Below are 16,270 nucleotides of genomic sequence, written 5' to 3' on the forward strand. Positions count from 1 at the left end.
AAATGTAGTCATTTTTCTAAATGTCGGTAAAACCCTCTAGAATCAAGTAGTATTCGGTTACTTTTTATGTTATCAGGCAGTCTCCAAAGGTTTAATAACAGCAGAAATTGGTTTAGTAATGACTTAATTCAACTCTAACGCAAAATTTGACAGTCAGATGTATTTTAGGATTCAGAATTGGATTTGAGATTTGAAAGTTTAGACTCTGACCATCACGAGTAAAAATATTAATTTTATTTATTTGGATGATGTATTTAATAGTCTATAAAAATATTTGTTATCAGAATAATTTATTTTATCAAATTTGCTAATGTACAAATCTAAAAGGGACAAGGCAGGAAAATTACATTAACAAATTTTAATACAGTTTCATTTTATTGTTAGTAACAGCAATTACATGTGGTGTAATAGCAACACCAAATAGTTACATTTAATTTATTTTCTTTGGCAATATTCATTGAAATTTGTGAGAATATAAACGTAATAAATGTGTTCACTGTGTATGGTTAGAGATTTGAGAGCATGTGGTGTATTATGTGTGAAGGTGGTGTGCCGGCGGGAGGTACTGCCAATGTGACCAACCACAACCACAGCGGCGGGGGTGGTGGTGGCGGCACCGGTGGGGGTACAGCCACTGCCAGCAACTTTAAGCGCCAGAACACAGTAGATTCGGCCACCATCAAGGAGAACACTGCGCGTCTCAACTCGCGCGGGTCCGACCAAGAATGCCAACCTGCCTGTCTTAGACACGAGTAAGTCTGAGGTCTTTTTAGTGGGTTGTGTCAAATTATTTAAAAATATGGTTTGTGCTCAGCTAAATTTTAAAAAACGGGGTTAAATTGTTGGCAATACTGTACGTTCTCCTATATGTGCATTCTAACACTTTAGTTTTTAAACAGAATAATGTCTAGTCTCTGACTGTACATCATACCTAGCTTTTGAGAGTAACACCTAAGAGAAAGTTAATTGAATGTGTAATTTTTATCTGTCTGTAAATCAATCATTGGATCAATCAATACTTAAGTAATCATTGGATCAATTGGTACTCATTGATACCAATAGGGTGATATAATTGCCTGTTTGGTAATCTAACAACCGGTCACAAAAGCAAATAATTCACAAAAATGAAATTGAACTGTGTAATATCTAATAATATATTGTAAAAACAAACCATAAGTATTAAAATATCGGCCTCTCCTAAAAAAAAAAAAAAAAAAAAAAAAAAAAAAAAAAAAAACATAAATAATATACAGTCAGTCAATAATTCCATACCATACAGATACTTTAGTTTTTACCACAACAATTGTTATAGTAGGGAAGTTATAGCATGACCGGTGGGATGCGCGTAAGGAGTGGAGGAGGTGAGCGCGTGGGGGCACAATCTAGAGTAGGGGAGTGAATACGGTGCTACTACCCCTATTGAGAGTTTTCGGCTCCCGGCTCATAGTGATGGCGGGAGCCGAATATTGTAGTGTTTGCCAACATTTCTAAACCCTTATGTTCTTACCACGGTGGTCTTTTATGATGAGCAATTTAGTATAGGAGACCTTGAGAATATTTGAACATTTCTAGACTCTTTTGTAGTTACGGCGACGGACTTTTATGATGGGGAATTCAATACAGAAAATCTTGGGACCGGATGTACGTGATCTTAACAATGACTATGTTCTGCCGAAATTGTGTTCATAGCTCACCCTTCTTAATGAGTTCGCAGTAGAGATACCTGGTGGTAAGAAAGGGTTCTCATAAATTGGGAACGGGTAGGAATTTATATTATTCTTGATCTCCAACGACGACAACAGTTCAGAATTGTAATTGTTACGCTTTGTTAGCCATTAAAATTCAATTTATCATATACTAACCGTGTAAGCTTCAGGATTTACGATAGTAGATACAATTGTACACTACAAAACTTTCAGAAATTCCAGTTGCCTCTACGACACGCTGTTGAACTTTCTTCAAATTTATAAGTGTGTTGGTTTCTGCTTCCCGTTTCATAAAATGGTAAACATTTGCAATCACTTCTCTTGCTTGGCCGTGTATAACCTTTCTACCTCCAATTTTACTTTTTACATTATGATCCATCACAAACTCTTTACTTAAAACGTAATGAGCACAACGCAATTAATTCACAAATTGTATTACAACTCGTGAATTGGCACAAGCGAATGTTTTTTGGGCGGCACGTATAGAAGACTGGTGACCAAAGTTCACAAGGCTAAATACGGCAACAGACTGAGCCGCTCCACCCCCCACCACTTTAGTTCCGTCTTTGCCTACAGCGCATCTCGAAGTCACCGGTCATGCTATAACTTCTCTACAATACTAGTAATGGAAAGTGATCAAACTAGAAACACCACATCAGAGTATTTCAAATCCAATAATTTACTAAAACCATAATCATTTCTCACATATTTTACATACTCTCAATTACTTTTCAACTGATTAAGCCTTATTCTGTCCGCCTTCATGGGCCACTGGCCTGTGCGAGGATCTTATCAAACAGAATAAGGGGGAGAGTCGATACAGTACAAGGCCAATGGTACTGATAAAAAGTACAATGGTCACAGACAGGATTTGAACCTGCGTTATCTCTAACTCAGACCCAAAGTCCAACGACTTAGACCGCTCGGCCATCGGCACTCCCTGTAACAGGCATTTAATAAACAATGCCTGTTACAGGTGTCATGATTCAATATTAACAAAACTTATGTTTAGAATTTGACTGTACTGAGGTTGAAATTGTCTTGCCATAAACATATAAAATATTTTGTGTCTAGAATTCTATATAATCAAACATGTTTTGACAATAAGAGTAATTTAAACCTTGTTTTTATACAATCTTCGTTATGTAGTCACAAATATTTTGTGTTAAAATAGCTTCTTATTACTTTTGTTTCCGTTCACTAGTAGACAAGCAGGTTATGCTTTTAGCTATCCTCATAAAGTATTCCTGCCTTCTTAAGAGGCTTTGCTGCTTCTCCTATTAAATAATATAAGATACTTTATTGAAAATCTGGGGAAATATAAACTTTGTGCCACGTTGTTTGTAGCAGCGATTCAGAGCAGAGGGGGAACATTAAAGATTCACAGACACATAGTTTTCAAATGGTAGTTTTCTGTAATAATGCGCACTACTAAAAAAAGTAATATGTTTGTGTATTTTAATTACGACACAAAGGTTTCAAATCTTATGAGTAAACTATAAAAATGTAATGAATGTAGCGATTGTGTTGTCATTGTGTCGTGTGTACGCAGTGGGACCGACAGACGGAGCGAGCCCGGGCAAGCCACGTGTGACCAAGTCCAACACGATGCAGGGAGGCAACCGAGTGCTCGCCCCCGGCGGGTCTGTGGGCCGACGCTCCACCATCAGCTACGAGGCCAAGGCCAGCAGCAACGAAAAGACCAACACGGCTGGAGACACGCCCAGGTACAGCTCTAGCTTAGGAAGTCTGTAGTCTGGACTGTTGAAAGTGAGGGAGTTTAGAGGCTAGTGCGCTGGAAACAGTTGGATATCTCTAGAAATCTATTAATTCGTTAGACAGGAATGTTTACAATGAATTGATGACGGAGATATGATCAATGAAATATGTTCGATATTTTTGGAATGTGTAAGACATGGTCGTTGTAAAGCCTCTGAAACTGATTTGAATAGTGTTATTGATCTCTACAGAGACTGTTGATTTATACAGAGTCTATTGATCTCTACAGAGTCTGCTGATATTGTCAAACTGATTTGTTGAGACTGCTGGCACAGTTGCCATGTTTTACTTGATAATGGAATAAACAGAATTAAAAAGCTTTATTATCTACGGTGTAAGTAACAAAATTGTTCTATCTTATTATTTGTACTATTCTATTCAATGTGAAAATGAGTTCCCGCTACCATGTGTCAAACATAAAAAGGTATTTTCCATTCCATTTCGCCTTCCTTTCAATGGAAATAAGGGATCGATCGATCAATGTTTAATTACATCAATAGTAATCATGTCCGTCAGTCCATCTGATCTTGGTTTAGTCTTACAAAGCTAATTTTACAAATACAGAACAGTAAAACCTAGTGGATAGTGGCTGTGAGTAGGTTATTATATGCTGACTCTGTGGGTATATATGGTGCGTAGTGTAATCACAACAACTATGTAAGCTTGTAATGCCCCTCACATTATAGTCTCCCTGCTATCACATGGAGTGTTAATTATATTAGGGCTTCTTTCATGTTAAATACAATGAAACTCAACATTTTAAATTTGAAAATATTGTAAGATTCGTAAAGTGTATCTATTAAACTATATTTTTGGCATGTGTGGAGCATAACAACATTTGTGACTGTGATTTATGAAGCTTTGAGCGAAGTTAGATTTTTTGCACGATATAGGTTTAAACAGATATTTTTAATTATCTTTCTGATAATGGCCAAACGCTTGTACATGAAGCCATTTTCTAAATTCTGAAACCATGCTTGCAATGGTTTAAAATCATGCATAATATATGTTTCCATTGTTGTTTTACGTTTCATTGTGAAGTGCATTTTTTTTATTTCAAATAATTATGTCTTGGGGAATGGTTGAGTAGTTTTTTCCTGTATTTATGATGATTATCACAATGTGATTAAAATAGAGTCATGTAACGTTCACATTGATGGGGCAGTGAGGTAGATTGGGAATAAAACATTGTGTTTACTGTACTTTGCTCACTTGCAGTTAATTCATTAATTACTGTAATAATCTGCAATGATATCAATCAAATGAAAACTTTGGTTTTAGTATGACCTTGTTACTTAACAGTTATTTAATGCCAATTCATAGTGAGTTAGGTAATTCATGAATGGTTACTATTCCACTGAATGAAGTTCCAGCGTTGTGGAAACAATGTAAGTGCTGTGCTGGAAAGATAGTATGTGTAGTGATAGGGCAAGGTGAGATCGGCTGGTAATGTGTGCTGTAACAGTGCGCTGGACACCCGAGCGGCCAAGGGACACATCAAGTCTGCGTCAATCTCCACCTCCTCGGGCCGGCCCCCACACGAACTCGACCCCTCTCTCGATCCTCTCCGACAAAGGTATCTCCCCCACTCCGCCCGCCTGCTCGCATTGCCTACACTCGTTCACTTTGCCGCCTAGATTTGTTTCTTGACAGTGATGTACAAGAGTAGTGTGACAAGTCAGCGCATAAATGAAAGTATCAATTTTTTGGCATAGCCGTAATTGTTATTGATCGACAACTCCTTTCAGTCTTGCTGTTCCAATTTTGTTTATTTTTTCAAATAGTTATATTTACTGCTACAAAATAACATTTTTGGCCGGCCATTTTTTATATTGGGAAGGAGATTATAATTTTTGTTAATAAAGTCCGAAGAATAGAGAAAATTTGAATTGTATTGCTACCGTTCCTGCCTCAATTTTGTGACTGTAACTCCAGAAAAATAAGCTATTATGTTTTAGAAATAGAAAAAGGAGATTTCCAAACAATTGCGGATATTTTTCTTGGGACTCTTGGATGACCTAATAACAATTCATAATCCAGTAAACATATAAATTTGTTTTGGATTTTTCGAAATAGGTTGTTGTTTTTGTTTATCAGTCCACATAATTTTGTTGTGAGGAAACATTTAATTCTTTTTCTTTTGTGAACAATCCCCTGATAATTAACTGTTGGTCTGAACTATTCTTAGCTTCAGGTATGTAGAAAGGAGTCCATATTTCGTCCTTAGACAATGAAAGGCCTCAGGATTGCACTAAAAGACACCTGCCCTGGAAAACAATCGAGATTCTTAGAAATTACTCAAACTCAGTTGTAATATCTCAGTATGGCAGAACAGTATTGTGCTTTCCTCCAAGAAATGTTAGCTAAAAATAACGTTGATGTATATCCCTCCTGCCTTGCTTGCACTGACTTGTCAAACCTCCCTTGTTTGAGTAGGCTGCTAGATGCCTAAGCTTTCCTACAGTTCTAGTCAGAATCTCCGTATGCATCATCATGTTTACTTCCCTAACATTACAGTGTAAAATTTCACCACCATTTATTTATATTGTCGTTTTGTCCCGTATTTGCTGGCGGGATGACCCAACGAGCAAAGTAAATGTAGGTCAATGAGACGCAGGCAAGACGGCTCACACGTTAGTTTGTGCTTGGGTGCGGCACTGTCAATGCATGCATCATCCTCACTCACTCACCCGCCTTTGTGTGTTGTCGTTGTTTGTCTTTCAATTCATTCTACTGAACTGACACACATGTACACACTCGACAGTAACAGTAATGTAGAAGAGTTCACACGTTAAATAAACAAATGACCACTGTGAAGTGTTGAAAGTCACGTTGTGTGTTGTTACCTGACATTGAACTATATGTTGAGTTACTACTATAGAGATTGACGTTTTGCACACATAGCCATAAAATGCAAGAACGTATAACGTTTTCAATATTATTTTCAGATAACTTTGTAGTCATCTGTTAATTATATTTTTATATGATCTTGAACACTATATAATTTAATATTTGTTTATTTAACATGTTTACGACGACATGTACTCCATCGGTTACACGCAATCTTTCACAACTGCCGTTGTGTACTAGATCGTGTACACACTGTGGGCTTCTGTAAAGCACATCGTGCGCCCGTTGGGATACATGTTGCTATATATTTCCTTACTGTGTTTTTATTGTTTACCTGTGTTGACGGTTTTTTATATGTGATCCCGCACTTAAATAAGTACCTCAGACAATTGTGTAGTCCGTCAGGTGCACAATTGCTTAAATTTTAATGTAAATACATTTTTTAGGTACCCCTTGGAGTACATGGAGAAACACTGACATATTGAAATATTTTTGTGTGTGCAATTTGCGTAGCTTACATACAATTCTCGTTATAGTTAGACGTTTAATATAAAAAATACGGTTATTTGTTATTATTATTGAAAAATTTGACGGCATATAAAAAAGTTTGGAAATAAGCCGTCATCGTGAACGTGTTTCAATAGTATTTTGATGAGGGAAATAATCCGCACCAGTGTATACAAGTTTAAAAAACACTAATGTAACGACACAATGATAAGGGATGAGAATTTCATTGCATGGTGTGATATTTTAAATCAATTAGTGATAAAATAATTTAGATAGAATTTCTCTTGAGGTTATTTGATTGCATGATCAGTTTTCCTAGTACTGATTGTTTGTGGCTATTTCTAGTGACTCTAGCTAGCGTGTATCAGCTATGAGTGCCTGTCAAATTCGCTTCTTCTTGTTATAATAAGATGAAACACCTTCACAACACACCCCTGTCACACTTACATGGCTGTAGTCACTGTATGATTGCCTTACATCAGTTTAAAACTATTACTGTCAATGCAAAACCACATATAACTATTGATGTAAAACATTGTGATGGGGCTTTTCAGTTACGTTTTTATAAAGATCTTCAGAGTTTAGTCACAGCATAGAGTTTAATGTATAAATAAATTAAAAACAACTGGACTTATAATTCTTTTACAGTTGGAAACTTCTTATTGCTGAAAGCTGTATCTGATATTTTTTTATAGAAAATACACTAATAAATTGACACATTTTAGAGACTGCAGACTTGTCTCAATGTATTGGTTTGTACTTGTTTCTGAAAACCATACTAACGACTTGTGGTTTGCTATTTTATGTTTGTTACTAATGCTACAAGTATATTTGTATGCTTTTGAAATGAATAACAAAAAAAAAGTTCTTTGAACGATTCCGTCTAGTTCCACTCTTCACTAATAACCTTGTATTGACTGAATGCGGATGCAGAATTCAGTGATCTAAGGCATGACCAGTAAAGAATAATGACGCATACTGCCAAACCATCTCATACTGACATTGCCATCCGCTGGCCTTGCGATTGATTGCTTGCTTACAACACAGTGTGAGCTCACTACTTACCTCGCCTCTCCTCCACTCACCTCCCCTCCACTCCACTCCTCCACTACATCCATGTGGAGTGTGGCTCTCACCTTTCATTTGTACTTTTAACGCATAATTGAGGACCTGAGGTAAGTTGAACACTGCTGCCAGTTGTTTTAATGTTAACGCAGTATGGCAAGAACAGTGTTGTGGTAAGAAAACAGCAGATATGTCGGTTACTTTTCTAAGTTTGTTTTTTTTTTTTTCAGTTAAAAATACATCTCAAGGGTGCTCAAGAAGTAATTTGATGGAATTTGTGTGATTTAGCCAACTTTATTGTATTTTGCTAAAAAACGAATTTGTTGTTTGAAGAAAACACAATATTAAAGGTGTACTTCATGTAGGGACATGTCTGAACAGGCATGGCACGTTTCAACAGTCAACATATTCAAGTTGACTCGGAGCATTGCTTCTACAATGTTTTCAGAATGGCTGCCAACTCTTTGAAAGAATTGTTTCCGCCTTCTACAATATTCAACGTTAATAGGTGCACCTTTCGTTTACGTAACAGAAGCTGAACCATATAGTTTAGTTTTTTTTTCTTCTTAACATTGTTTCAATGGATTTGTTAATTGTAATGTATGCTAAAACTATAAGTAAATATTTTTTGAGGTAATTTGAAAAGTAATCACGAGCTGTTTTCTTGTCACATCACCCAGTAGTAACGATGTGACTCATGCCAGCTGTTGTTGCAGTGTGGCCGTATGTCGAGGACCTCCGGCCTCGCCTGCCCAGACCAACCGCCAGCCGTTCCCCCGCAATGTGCCGTCTCGTTCCACCTTCCATAGCGGACAGAACCGCCAGCGAGGCTACGGCACCCCCTCCCCCACTGGGGCCCCCCATGACGCCAACGCTAGGCCTTCCTTCTTCTCCAAGCTCTCGTCTAGGTTCTCCAAGCGGTGAGTCACCCGATTCAGAGAGTAGTCTTTTCATTTTGAGTCTATTGATTTTTTTTCTGTATGTGTTATGATTTTTTTATCTCATTCTGTTCTGCAACACTCCGTTAACTGACATTTTTCTGTTCATTTTTCAATGAAAACAAACTAATGGTTGAATTTAAAATCTTAAAGAGTTTCCATTTGGCTAGTTTTTAATCATTAAAGGTAAAATGCAAAAGCAATAAAGACTGCTTATTGTAAAGTAATCAGTCCGCCTATTTTGAAAATTTTAAAATTAATAAACAAGCTTGATAAACATCTTGGTTGCAGTATTTTAACCGTCCTTGGTTGCACAGTTGTGGCTTAAGCTTTACTCACTTGGGACAGAAGAGATCTTGCCTTTAGCTAAACAACACTATAAAGCACAATTTTGCTTCTTTCATATTTTACTAATTCATCTATTGTAATAAATGATTCCTTACCTAATACAATATTATAGAAATAAAACTGTCAATACTGAAATGATGTTGATATTTGCTTTCTTGGTAAATATTTAATTTCTTTGAAAAGAACTTGTTTACTGAAAAGCGTAATGGACAAATGTTAATTTTGACTTTAAATTGTTATACATTTGTAAAATATATTGGGGCTGGCTGGAGGAATTGAAAGATCAGTTTGATAAGAAATTTTGCCGTGATAACAAACATTGTTAAATAACCATTGAAAGTACAGAAATCATGTTTTGTTTATTCTCCTTTTGTTTTTCCCCTTGATGTTTAAAATTGCATGCAATGTTTGTTGTTCAATGTTAGCGTTGCGTATCGCCGCGTGATCGAGTCTTTCAATTCCTGGAGCCCATTAGGCAGGATCGGGCTGGGTATGTGCAATGTCTGCGTCCTGGGTGCACAATAGCTATGCTATGTCCTTGTAATTTGTTGCACGAAATTAGCAGCGACCTCGACTGTGAAAGCTTAATGTCTCGTCAGTTCTTCGCAAATTATGATGGTAGCGTTAGCATTGTGCATCCCACGCCCGGTCCCACGCGGTACGGTACTCTTACGTTCACTATATTCCACATGTCTATCCTGTCAGCATTGGCTTTCACACGCGCGGTCACTGCTACGTAGCATCGGCAAACGCTAATCGCGCTTTTCCTTGTCCCCCAGGCCTACCAATTAGAGGAGACCACCAGCCAGCGGTTCGAGCACTGTGCCACGCAAAGCCAAGAAATTTATACTTTTCCGAGCAAAGTGTTCGATGCTGTTGGATACCATGTGGAATATTAGTTGTACAATTTACATTTATTGACATTCTTAAAGAAGGACTTGTTTGTTATTGTCTTTAGTTTTAAATGTTCTATCCAGCTCGGATCTATGTGCCGGCTGTGTTACATATGTAGCGTCGTATGTAGCGGGTTAGACTTGTGGATATTGTGAATAAGGGACGACTGACTTTATGACAAGAAACTCACTTTTATATTTGTTTTCTTTTCATAACTGACTGAATCGAGAATGATGTAAAAGTTTAATAATTTTGTTGTTAATTTTTTTACTTGAAAACAAATCTTTTGTTCTATTTATAACTCAATTCTTTACCCCACCTTCTTGACCTCACTGTCCCACCATTTTCCTCAGACAATAAAATGTGACAGATTTATCCGAAATCTTCTCACAGTTGTTCATAAACCTCCATAAATATTGTAAAATATCTGTTGTTGATTATTTTATTTTATTGGTTCCCTGCAGTGTTGTAATGTGAGAACATTTTACCATTACAAGAATACAGATTATAGGTACAGATGTTACAATTTGGACATGTTAAATAGTAAAATGGTCTATCATTGTAAAATTTCATATAGAAAAATAAATGTTATACATAGTTTTGATTAAAATTAAATTCTATAACAAAATATTTTGTTTTATTTTTTTATAATTGTGTATTTTTTACCATAACAGTGCAGACAGAGACACTTAAATATTGATTCCCTGTCCTATTTAAACATTACATTTAGCCTACAAATGTTAATTAAATTATCAAAAGATTTGTTGAAGTAGTAGTTTAGATTTTTCCAATTCACATTGATAATAATTTCAACCAATTTAAATACGCTATAGTTTTATTAAAATTGCAATTCTGTTTGTTATTACCGTTTTGCTCTTCACTTCCTGCCGTAAGCAAGCTATACAGTAAATTTAAAATTTAATAAATTCACTAACAACTAACACATAACTAATTTTTGGTAAGATTTTAAACCATCACCATTAATTTGTCCTGAGGTTTCTGTTGCTTCAAACGCAAAAGCTTCAATCTAACTTTTGCTGCTGTTCTCATTTTTGTTTGTAGCATTTAATCTGTTTGAGGATTTTAAAATAGATTTTAAAAATATAAATTCAATGAAAACCTTATCAATGAACAGTTTTATGTACAACAGATTAATTATTACGACCTGGGTCTATTCTAGAATTTAAAGTGTTATGTATATTATTCATGTGTTCTGTATTCAATAACCACTTACTAGCTTTTTTTGGAAGCTCCACTTACGAAAAGTTGAATCAAAGTGACAAATTATAATTTGTATGTAACAGGCAACTATGTTTTTGTTGGCAACTTAAACGTGATTACAAGTTTTAATTGTAGTTCATATTATTTATTAGTGGATAAGACACAACAACTGTGGATGGGTATGAACAACAAGTGTTAATTTTGTTTCGTATATTGATGCAATAAATTTTGATTGTTAGATTATATTTTCAACCTCAGTTATATTGAATGATAACTATTTAATTATGTCGGAATACAATTTTTACTAATGAATAAAGTGTTTAATTCATTACTAAATATTACATATGTGTATTGTTGTATTACACTTTATTACTCAACAGAGTCCTCAAATTGACCTGATAATTTTCAATTTTATTTGCTCACTCTTACCACTTAATTTGTTCCTATTCATCCTTAGTCAGTCATTGTGTAAAGTTAAAATATTATTAAGTTAATATTTTTACCATTTAAAAGTTTCTATTACAGAGTTTAGATGTATTTCATTAGTTGAACTGGTGTCAAACCATGTTTTATATGGAGGTAGTATATCATTATGTATTTATTAAAAATCTGCCTAAATTTATTGTAGTTCATTACTTTAATTCAGTGTTAAACTGTGTCAACACCATTATTTAGAGAAGGATAAGCATATTTTGTTCTGTTCATTTCTAACAAAAAGATCATTAGGTTTTATATTAGTTGAGTAATTTCTTTGTAAACATTCTTGGTTGAATCTGCTGCTTAATTGTAAAAGATTAATTATAATTAATTAACGATAAAATAGTTTCCATTTTGTTCAGAAACAGTCATGATATAATGATTGTTACGTATTAAAGTTGTGCAATCTAGTGATAACATCAGGGAATCGTCTGGGTTAAATCGGAAGCATAAAGTTAGGAGTAGATCAATGTACAATTCTGATAATCAGTTTGTGTGATTTTAATGGTTCACTGAGAGAAATGTTATTGGACTGATAAGTTTGTAACCAATGCATATACATGTAGTGTTTCATACATGAGTCAGGAATTTAGTGAGAAAGATCTTGCTTCTTCATGTTTTGCAGTGCAATCACCTCTCTACTTGTTAATACATTCCCATAAAAGAATTGTTTTATATTACTGAAACCAACATCTATAACGAACTGTTATAAGCGTAAAATATCTTCTTCAGACCGAGATAGTGATAGAACAAAACATTTGTGAATGTCGGGACTGAGATAGTAATAAGAACTAAATACTTGCAGATGTCTGGACCGAGAGAACTAAACACTTGTAAATGTCTGGACCTAGATAGTGATAAGAACTAAACCGTTATGAATATCTGGACCGAAATAGTGATAACAACTAAACAGTTATGAATATCTGTACTGAGATAGTGATAAAAACAAAACCTTTGTGAATGTCTAGACCGAGATAGTGATAAGAACAAAACATTTGTGAATGACTGGACTGAGATAGTGATAACAAGTAAATACTTGCGAATGTCTGGACCGAGATAGAAATAAGAACAAAACCTTTGTTATTGTCTAAATTTTGTTCTAAATAAACATTTGTGCTTCCGTTTCTAATAACTCCAGAAACATCAAAATTTACAGTTTTACCTTAAATACCTCCTAGTAATACCAATAAAAACACTGGACAAACCGATCCCAGTTTTGTGTACTACACAAAGAAAAACCTAAATACTCCTTGGTGAGCAGAGATGCGGTAACATCATAAAGCACTGTTTATTAAGCACTTTAATTATGTTTTTTAAAACAAAAATATATTTTTTCAGAATATCTTAAAACGAATAGGGTTTTGGTCCAAAGTAGTTTATATTAGTCATAATCTACTTTGTTTTGTGTTAATGATAGTACTCACAGAGCTTCTGAGGATGACATTACCATTACAACATATTGTAGTTTTCAAAACACATGTGCCAATTCTATTGTCTATGATTGGTGAAGCTGTGATAAATGAAGAAGCAAGAACACAAGGGGGTGAGTGTGTAAGGGTTGTGTGTGCCTAAGTCGGACCAAGTGCCTTAGTTGCGTGGAGCCGCCTTGCCTTTGCTCTACGCTGCGTTCTGTTGGATTCCGGCCGGCCCGTCTCTGCCATGGTCTCAATTTATTCCACACTATTATACCAAAGTGTATATTTATCAATGTATCATTGCTAACCAATTTGTTTTATATGGTGTATTAATTTCTTTTTTAAGTCGTGCCCCGTTCCAAAACCAAGCAATGTGTTGATACTGTCATGCCCCATGCTCATTTTCCAATTTTTTACTTGCTTTATGATTTGAGCTAAACAATAATTGCAAACCTTAAAAGACTGTCTGACTGACGATTATAGCATTTCGGAGTCTATTTTTATAGATTAATCTGTAAACTTTAAATCCTAGTGAAATTGTAATAGCGCAGTGTATTTTATGCACAAACTGCAAATTGTTTGTTTAATAAAACCAAGCGGTTGACATGAAAAGTGATTAGAGCATAACTAATAGATGCATAAAAATACATACTGTACAGTTAATAATCAAAATTTTAAAGCGGCTTTTAGTTACCACATTATTTATACTTAAAACGCTTTAATAAAAAAAGAAAGCTGTGTTCATAATTATAACTGAAATAATATTGGCCCTTATTATATACCTTTTGGTAGTTTTCAGAGAGGTACGATGCATGTATTTCATTATTAAAAGATGTGTGTTCTGTTTTAGTCATTGCATTATTATCTAGCTGTATGAGAGTTTTACATCATTACTAGCATTAATATTGAGTGGTTTTAGTGTTTATTCATGATTTGAGGCGATAAGAATTTATTCAGTGTTTCATATAAACCGTGGTTTATTTCAATTCATATAATTGTAAGTATCTTATCTTATAGACATGCCAAATTTGTTAGACTGGTATTGAAATTGAACACAGCAAAATTTGTTCTTAATGCCAATGTCAAATTATTATCTACTTAGATCCTTTTAAGCATTGTAAATTGATCATTTTCACCAAAGGAGTGTTAATAAAAGTTTTATTTATATGTAAATTACAGTTTTATTCAATCCATGTTCTGTTTTGTACATTATTTGTCATTAGTATGTATGTTAAAAAATGGACCTAAACCAAGCTTTTTTTAAGTATTTAAAAAAGTGTTATTATGTTGAAATCTAAACTATTTGGTGGAGTGGGGCAAGTAGTACTGTGGTTACCAGGAAAAAAAGGTTTGTTCTACTACAAGTAATGTTCTTGTTTTAAAGAAGGATAAATGTGTTGTTAACACAAACCCCATTTTCCTATTGTTACTTGTTAAAAATATAGTTTTAATTTTACAGTGTTTTTAAACTTAAAGTGGAAAACGTTTGCTACAACATGAACATTTTTCTTTCAATACACCGGTGCGCTCTGATATTCATCTTTGTTTACTCTCACAGTTAATTGAAGTTTTAAATTAACATTAAATGTAAAGGCGACTTGTATGTCACATTACTAAGTATTTTGTGTGTTGACTTGTTCGTAAGTGATAAATAACTTAAACAAACTATATAGAAAGAGCTATATAGTAGAGATAATTGAGGGGATAATTGTAACGAAAAGATTCAGAGGCTTTCCGACCAGCAGGCAATTCAGAAAGTTGATGACTTGATTTATATTGATTCACTACTTAGGAATATTTATTTTTTACCCTGAGATATGGTATATATTTATTTATATATTTAAAAGAATATTAAGTAATTTAACAGGTATTTGGTATTCTGATAAAATGTTAGTTCGGTTGTTTAAATACTTGTGTGTCAGAAACGCTAAAATACAATATAATTGAATCGTAAAAAGTAAGGGCTCTGTAGTTTAGTGATAGCATACTTGTCCAGCAAGCGAGAGAGTTCTGGGATTGAGTCTCGGTAGGGCAAGTAGTAACCCAAGTATTTTGGTCCCAGGTATAAAAGTAATGAAATCCAAACCAAATTATTAAAGTGATTTTATGTAATGTAATGTTTTTCTTTTTGGTTACATTGCTAAAGTTTGTCATTTACCACTCAGTTTGAAATATTCTTAAAAAAGATTACAGTAGAGGTGAGGTTTTTTTGGAAGGGGAGTTTAATCCCATATCTTGAGAGTTAGCATTTTTCACTGAATCTCTTAATTAGAATAACTAGTACATGTAAAATTACTAAAACTTTAAGAATATCAGGTTCCACTTCAGTCATTTTCCTCACATTTTTTTGTACTCGAATATTTGTACAACATTTGCTTTGGATGTACTTAAAACATTTCTCGAGTGTACATGTGTGCTGTTTTAATTGATTTACAATTTCAAATTAAAAATTACGCTATAAATGTTTTATTTTATATTTGATATAATTATAGTTCTAAAATGTGACTCCAAAATAAAAAACTGAATTTTTTACTTTTATTCCTAATGCACTCAGAAATGAACTGTTGTACTAAATTTTTATTTGTATGGAAGTCTAGTCTGGTGAGAGGTGGCTAATATCTTGATTTTATTGTAAACGAGGAGATACCTCTGCTCGCCTGTTCCCTCAGACTACTGTGACTCATGATATTGTATGAATATTCAATTTAAACATCTAAAATTAAATTAAAATTTACCAAATCGTTACAGTACTTTCTTCTGTACTATATAGCTTGCTAGAACGTGTGCAAAATTGTGTAGTTTAGTACCAATTTTTAATATGAAAATAATTTGAATATTAATTGTGATGATTTAACAAGATCTTATGGATGATGGATTTTTATTTATTCGAAAAATAATTTAAACTTCCCCACTCCTCCTTGTGGATATAACTGTATTTTATGTAAAAGGGGTCTATTTTTCAACTTTTCAGTTCACCGTTTTAGTTTTATTGTTATACTTGGCGAGAGGTGAGTGTAAACAGTGTGTCTGTTATCACAGAGAAGAATAATGCTGTATCAGTCGAGGTAAC

The 16,270-nt window shown here is 34.4% G+C and overlaps 1 protein-coding gene across 10 annotated transcripts in view; it reads left to right on the forward strand.

Moving 5' to 3' along the window:
• LOC124364831 (serine/threonine-protein kinase MARK2-like) overlaps positions 1–16,270 on the forward strand; it is a 146,258-nt gene that overhangs the window by 112,944 nt on the left and 17,044 nt on the right. For 6 of the 10 annotated variants that reach the window (XR_006922663.1, XR_006922666.1, XR_006922665.1 and 3 more), the window contains 5 exons: positions 545–752; positions 3,259–3,433; positions 4,951–5,061; positions 8,624–8,827; positions 9,973–10,111. Coding sequence is in view for 1 of the 10 variants with exons in the window: in XM_046820607.1 (XP_046676563.1) it covers positions 545–727; positions 3,334–3,433; positions 4,951–5,061; positions 8,624–8,827 (598 nt within the window). In the remaining 9 variants the exon portion in view is untranslated. Of the gene's footprint in view, positions 1–544; positions 753–3,258; positions 3,434–4,950; positions 5,062–8,623; positions 8,828–9,972; positions 10,112–16,270 lie in introns of those variants that run through there. The other 4 variants (XR_006922662.1, XR_006922661.1, XR_006922669.1 and 1 more) reach the window with 3 other exon arrangements.

This window comes from Homalodisca vitripennis, chromosome 6 (assembly GCF_021130785.1).
Source record: "Homalodisca vitripennis isolate AUS2020 chromosome 6, UT_GWSS_2.1, whole genome shotgun sequence".
Classification (NCBI taxonomy): domain Eukaryota; kingdom Metazoa; phylum Arthropoda; class Insecta; order Hemiptera; family Cicadellidae; genus Homalodisca; species Homalodisca vitripennis.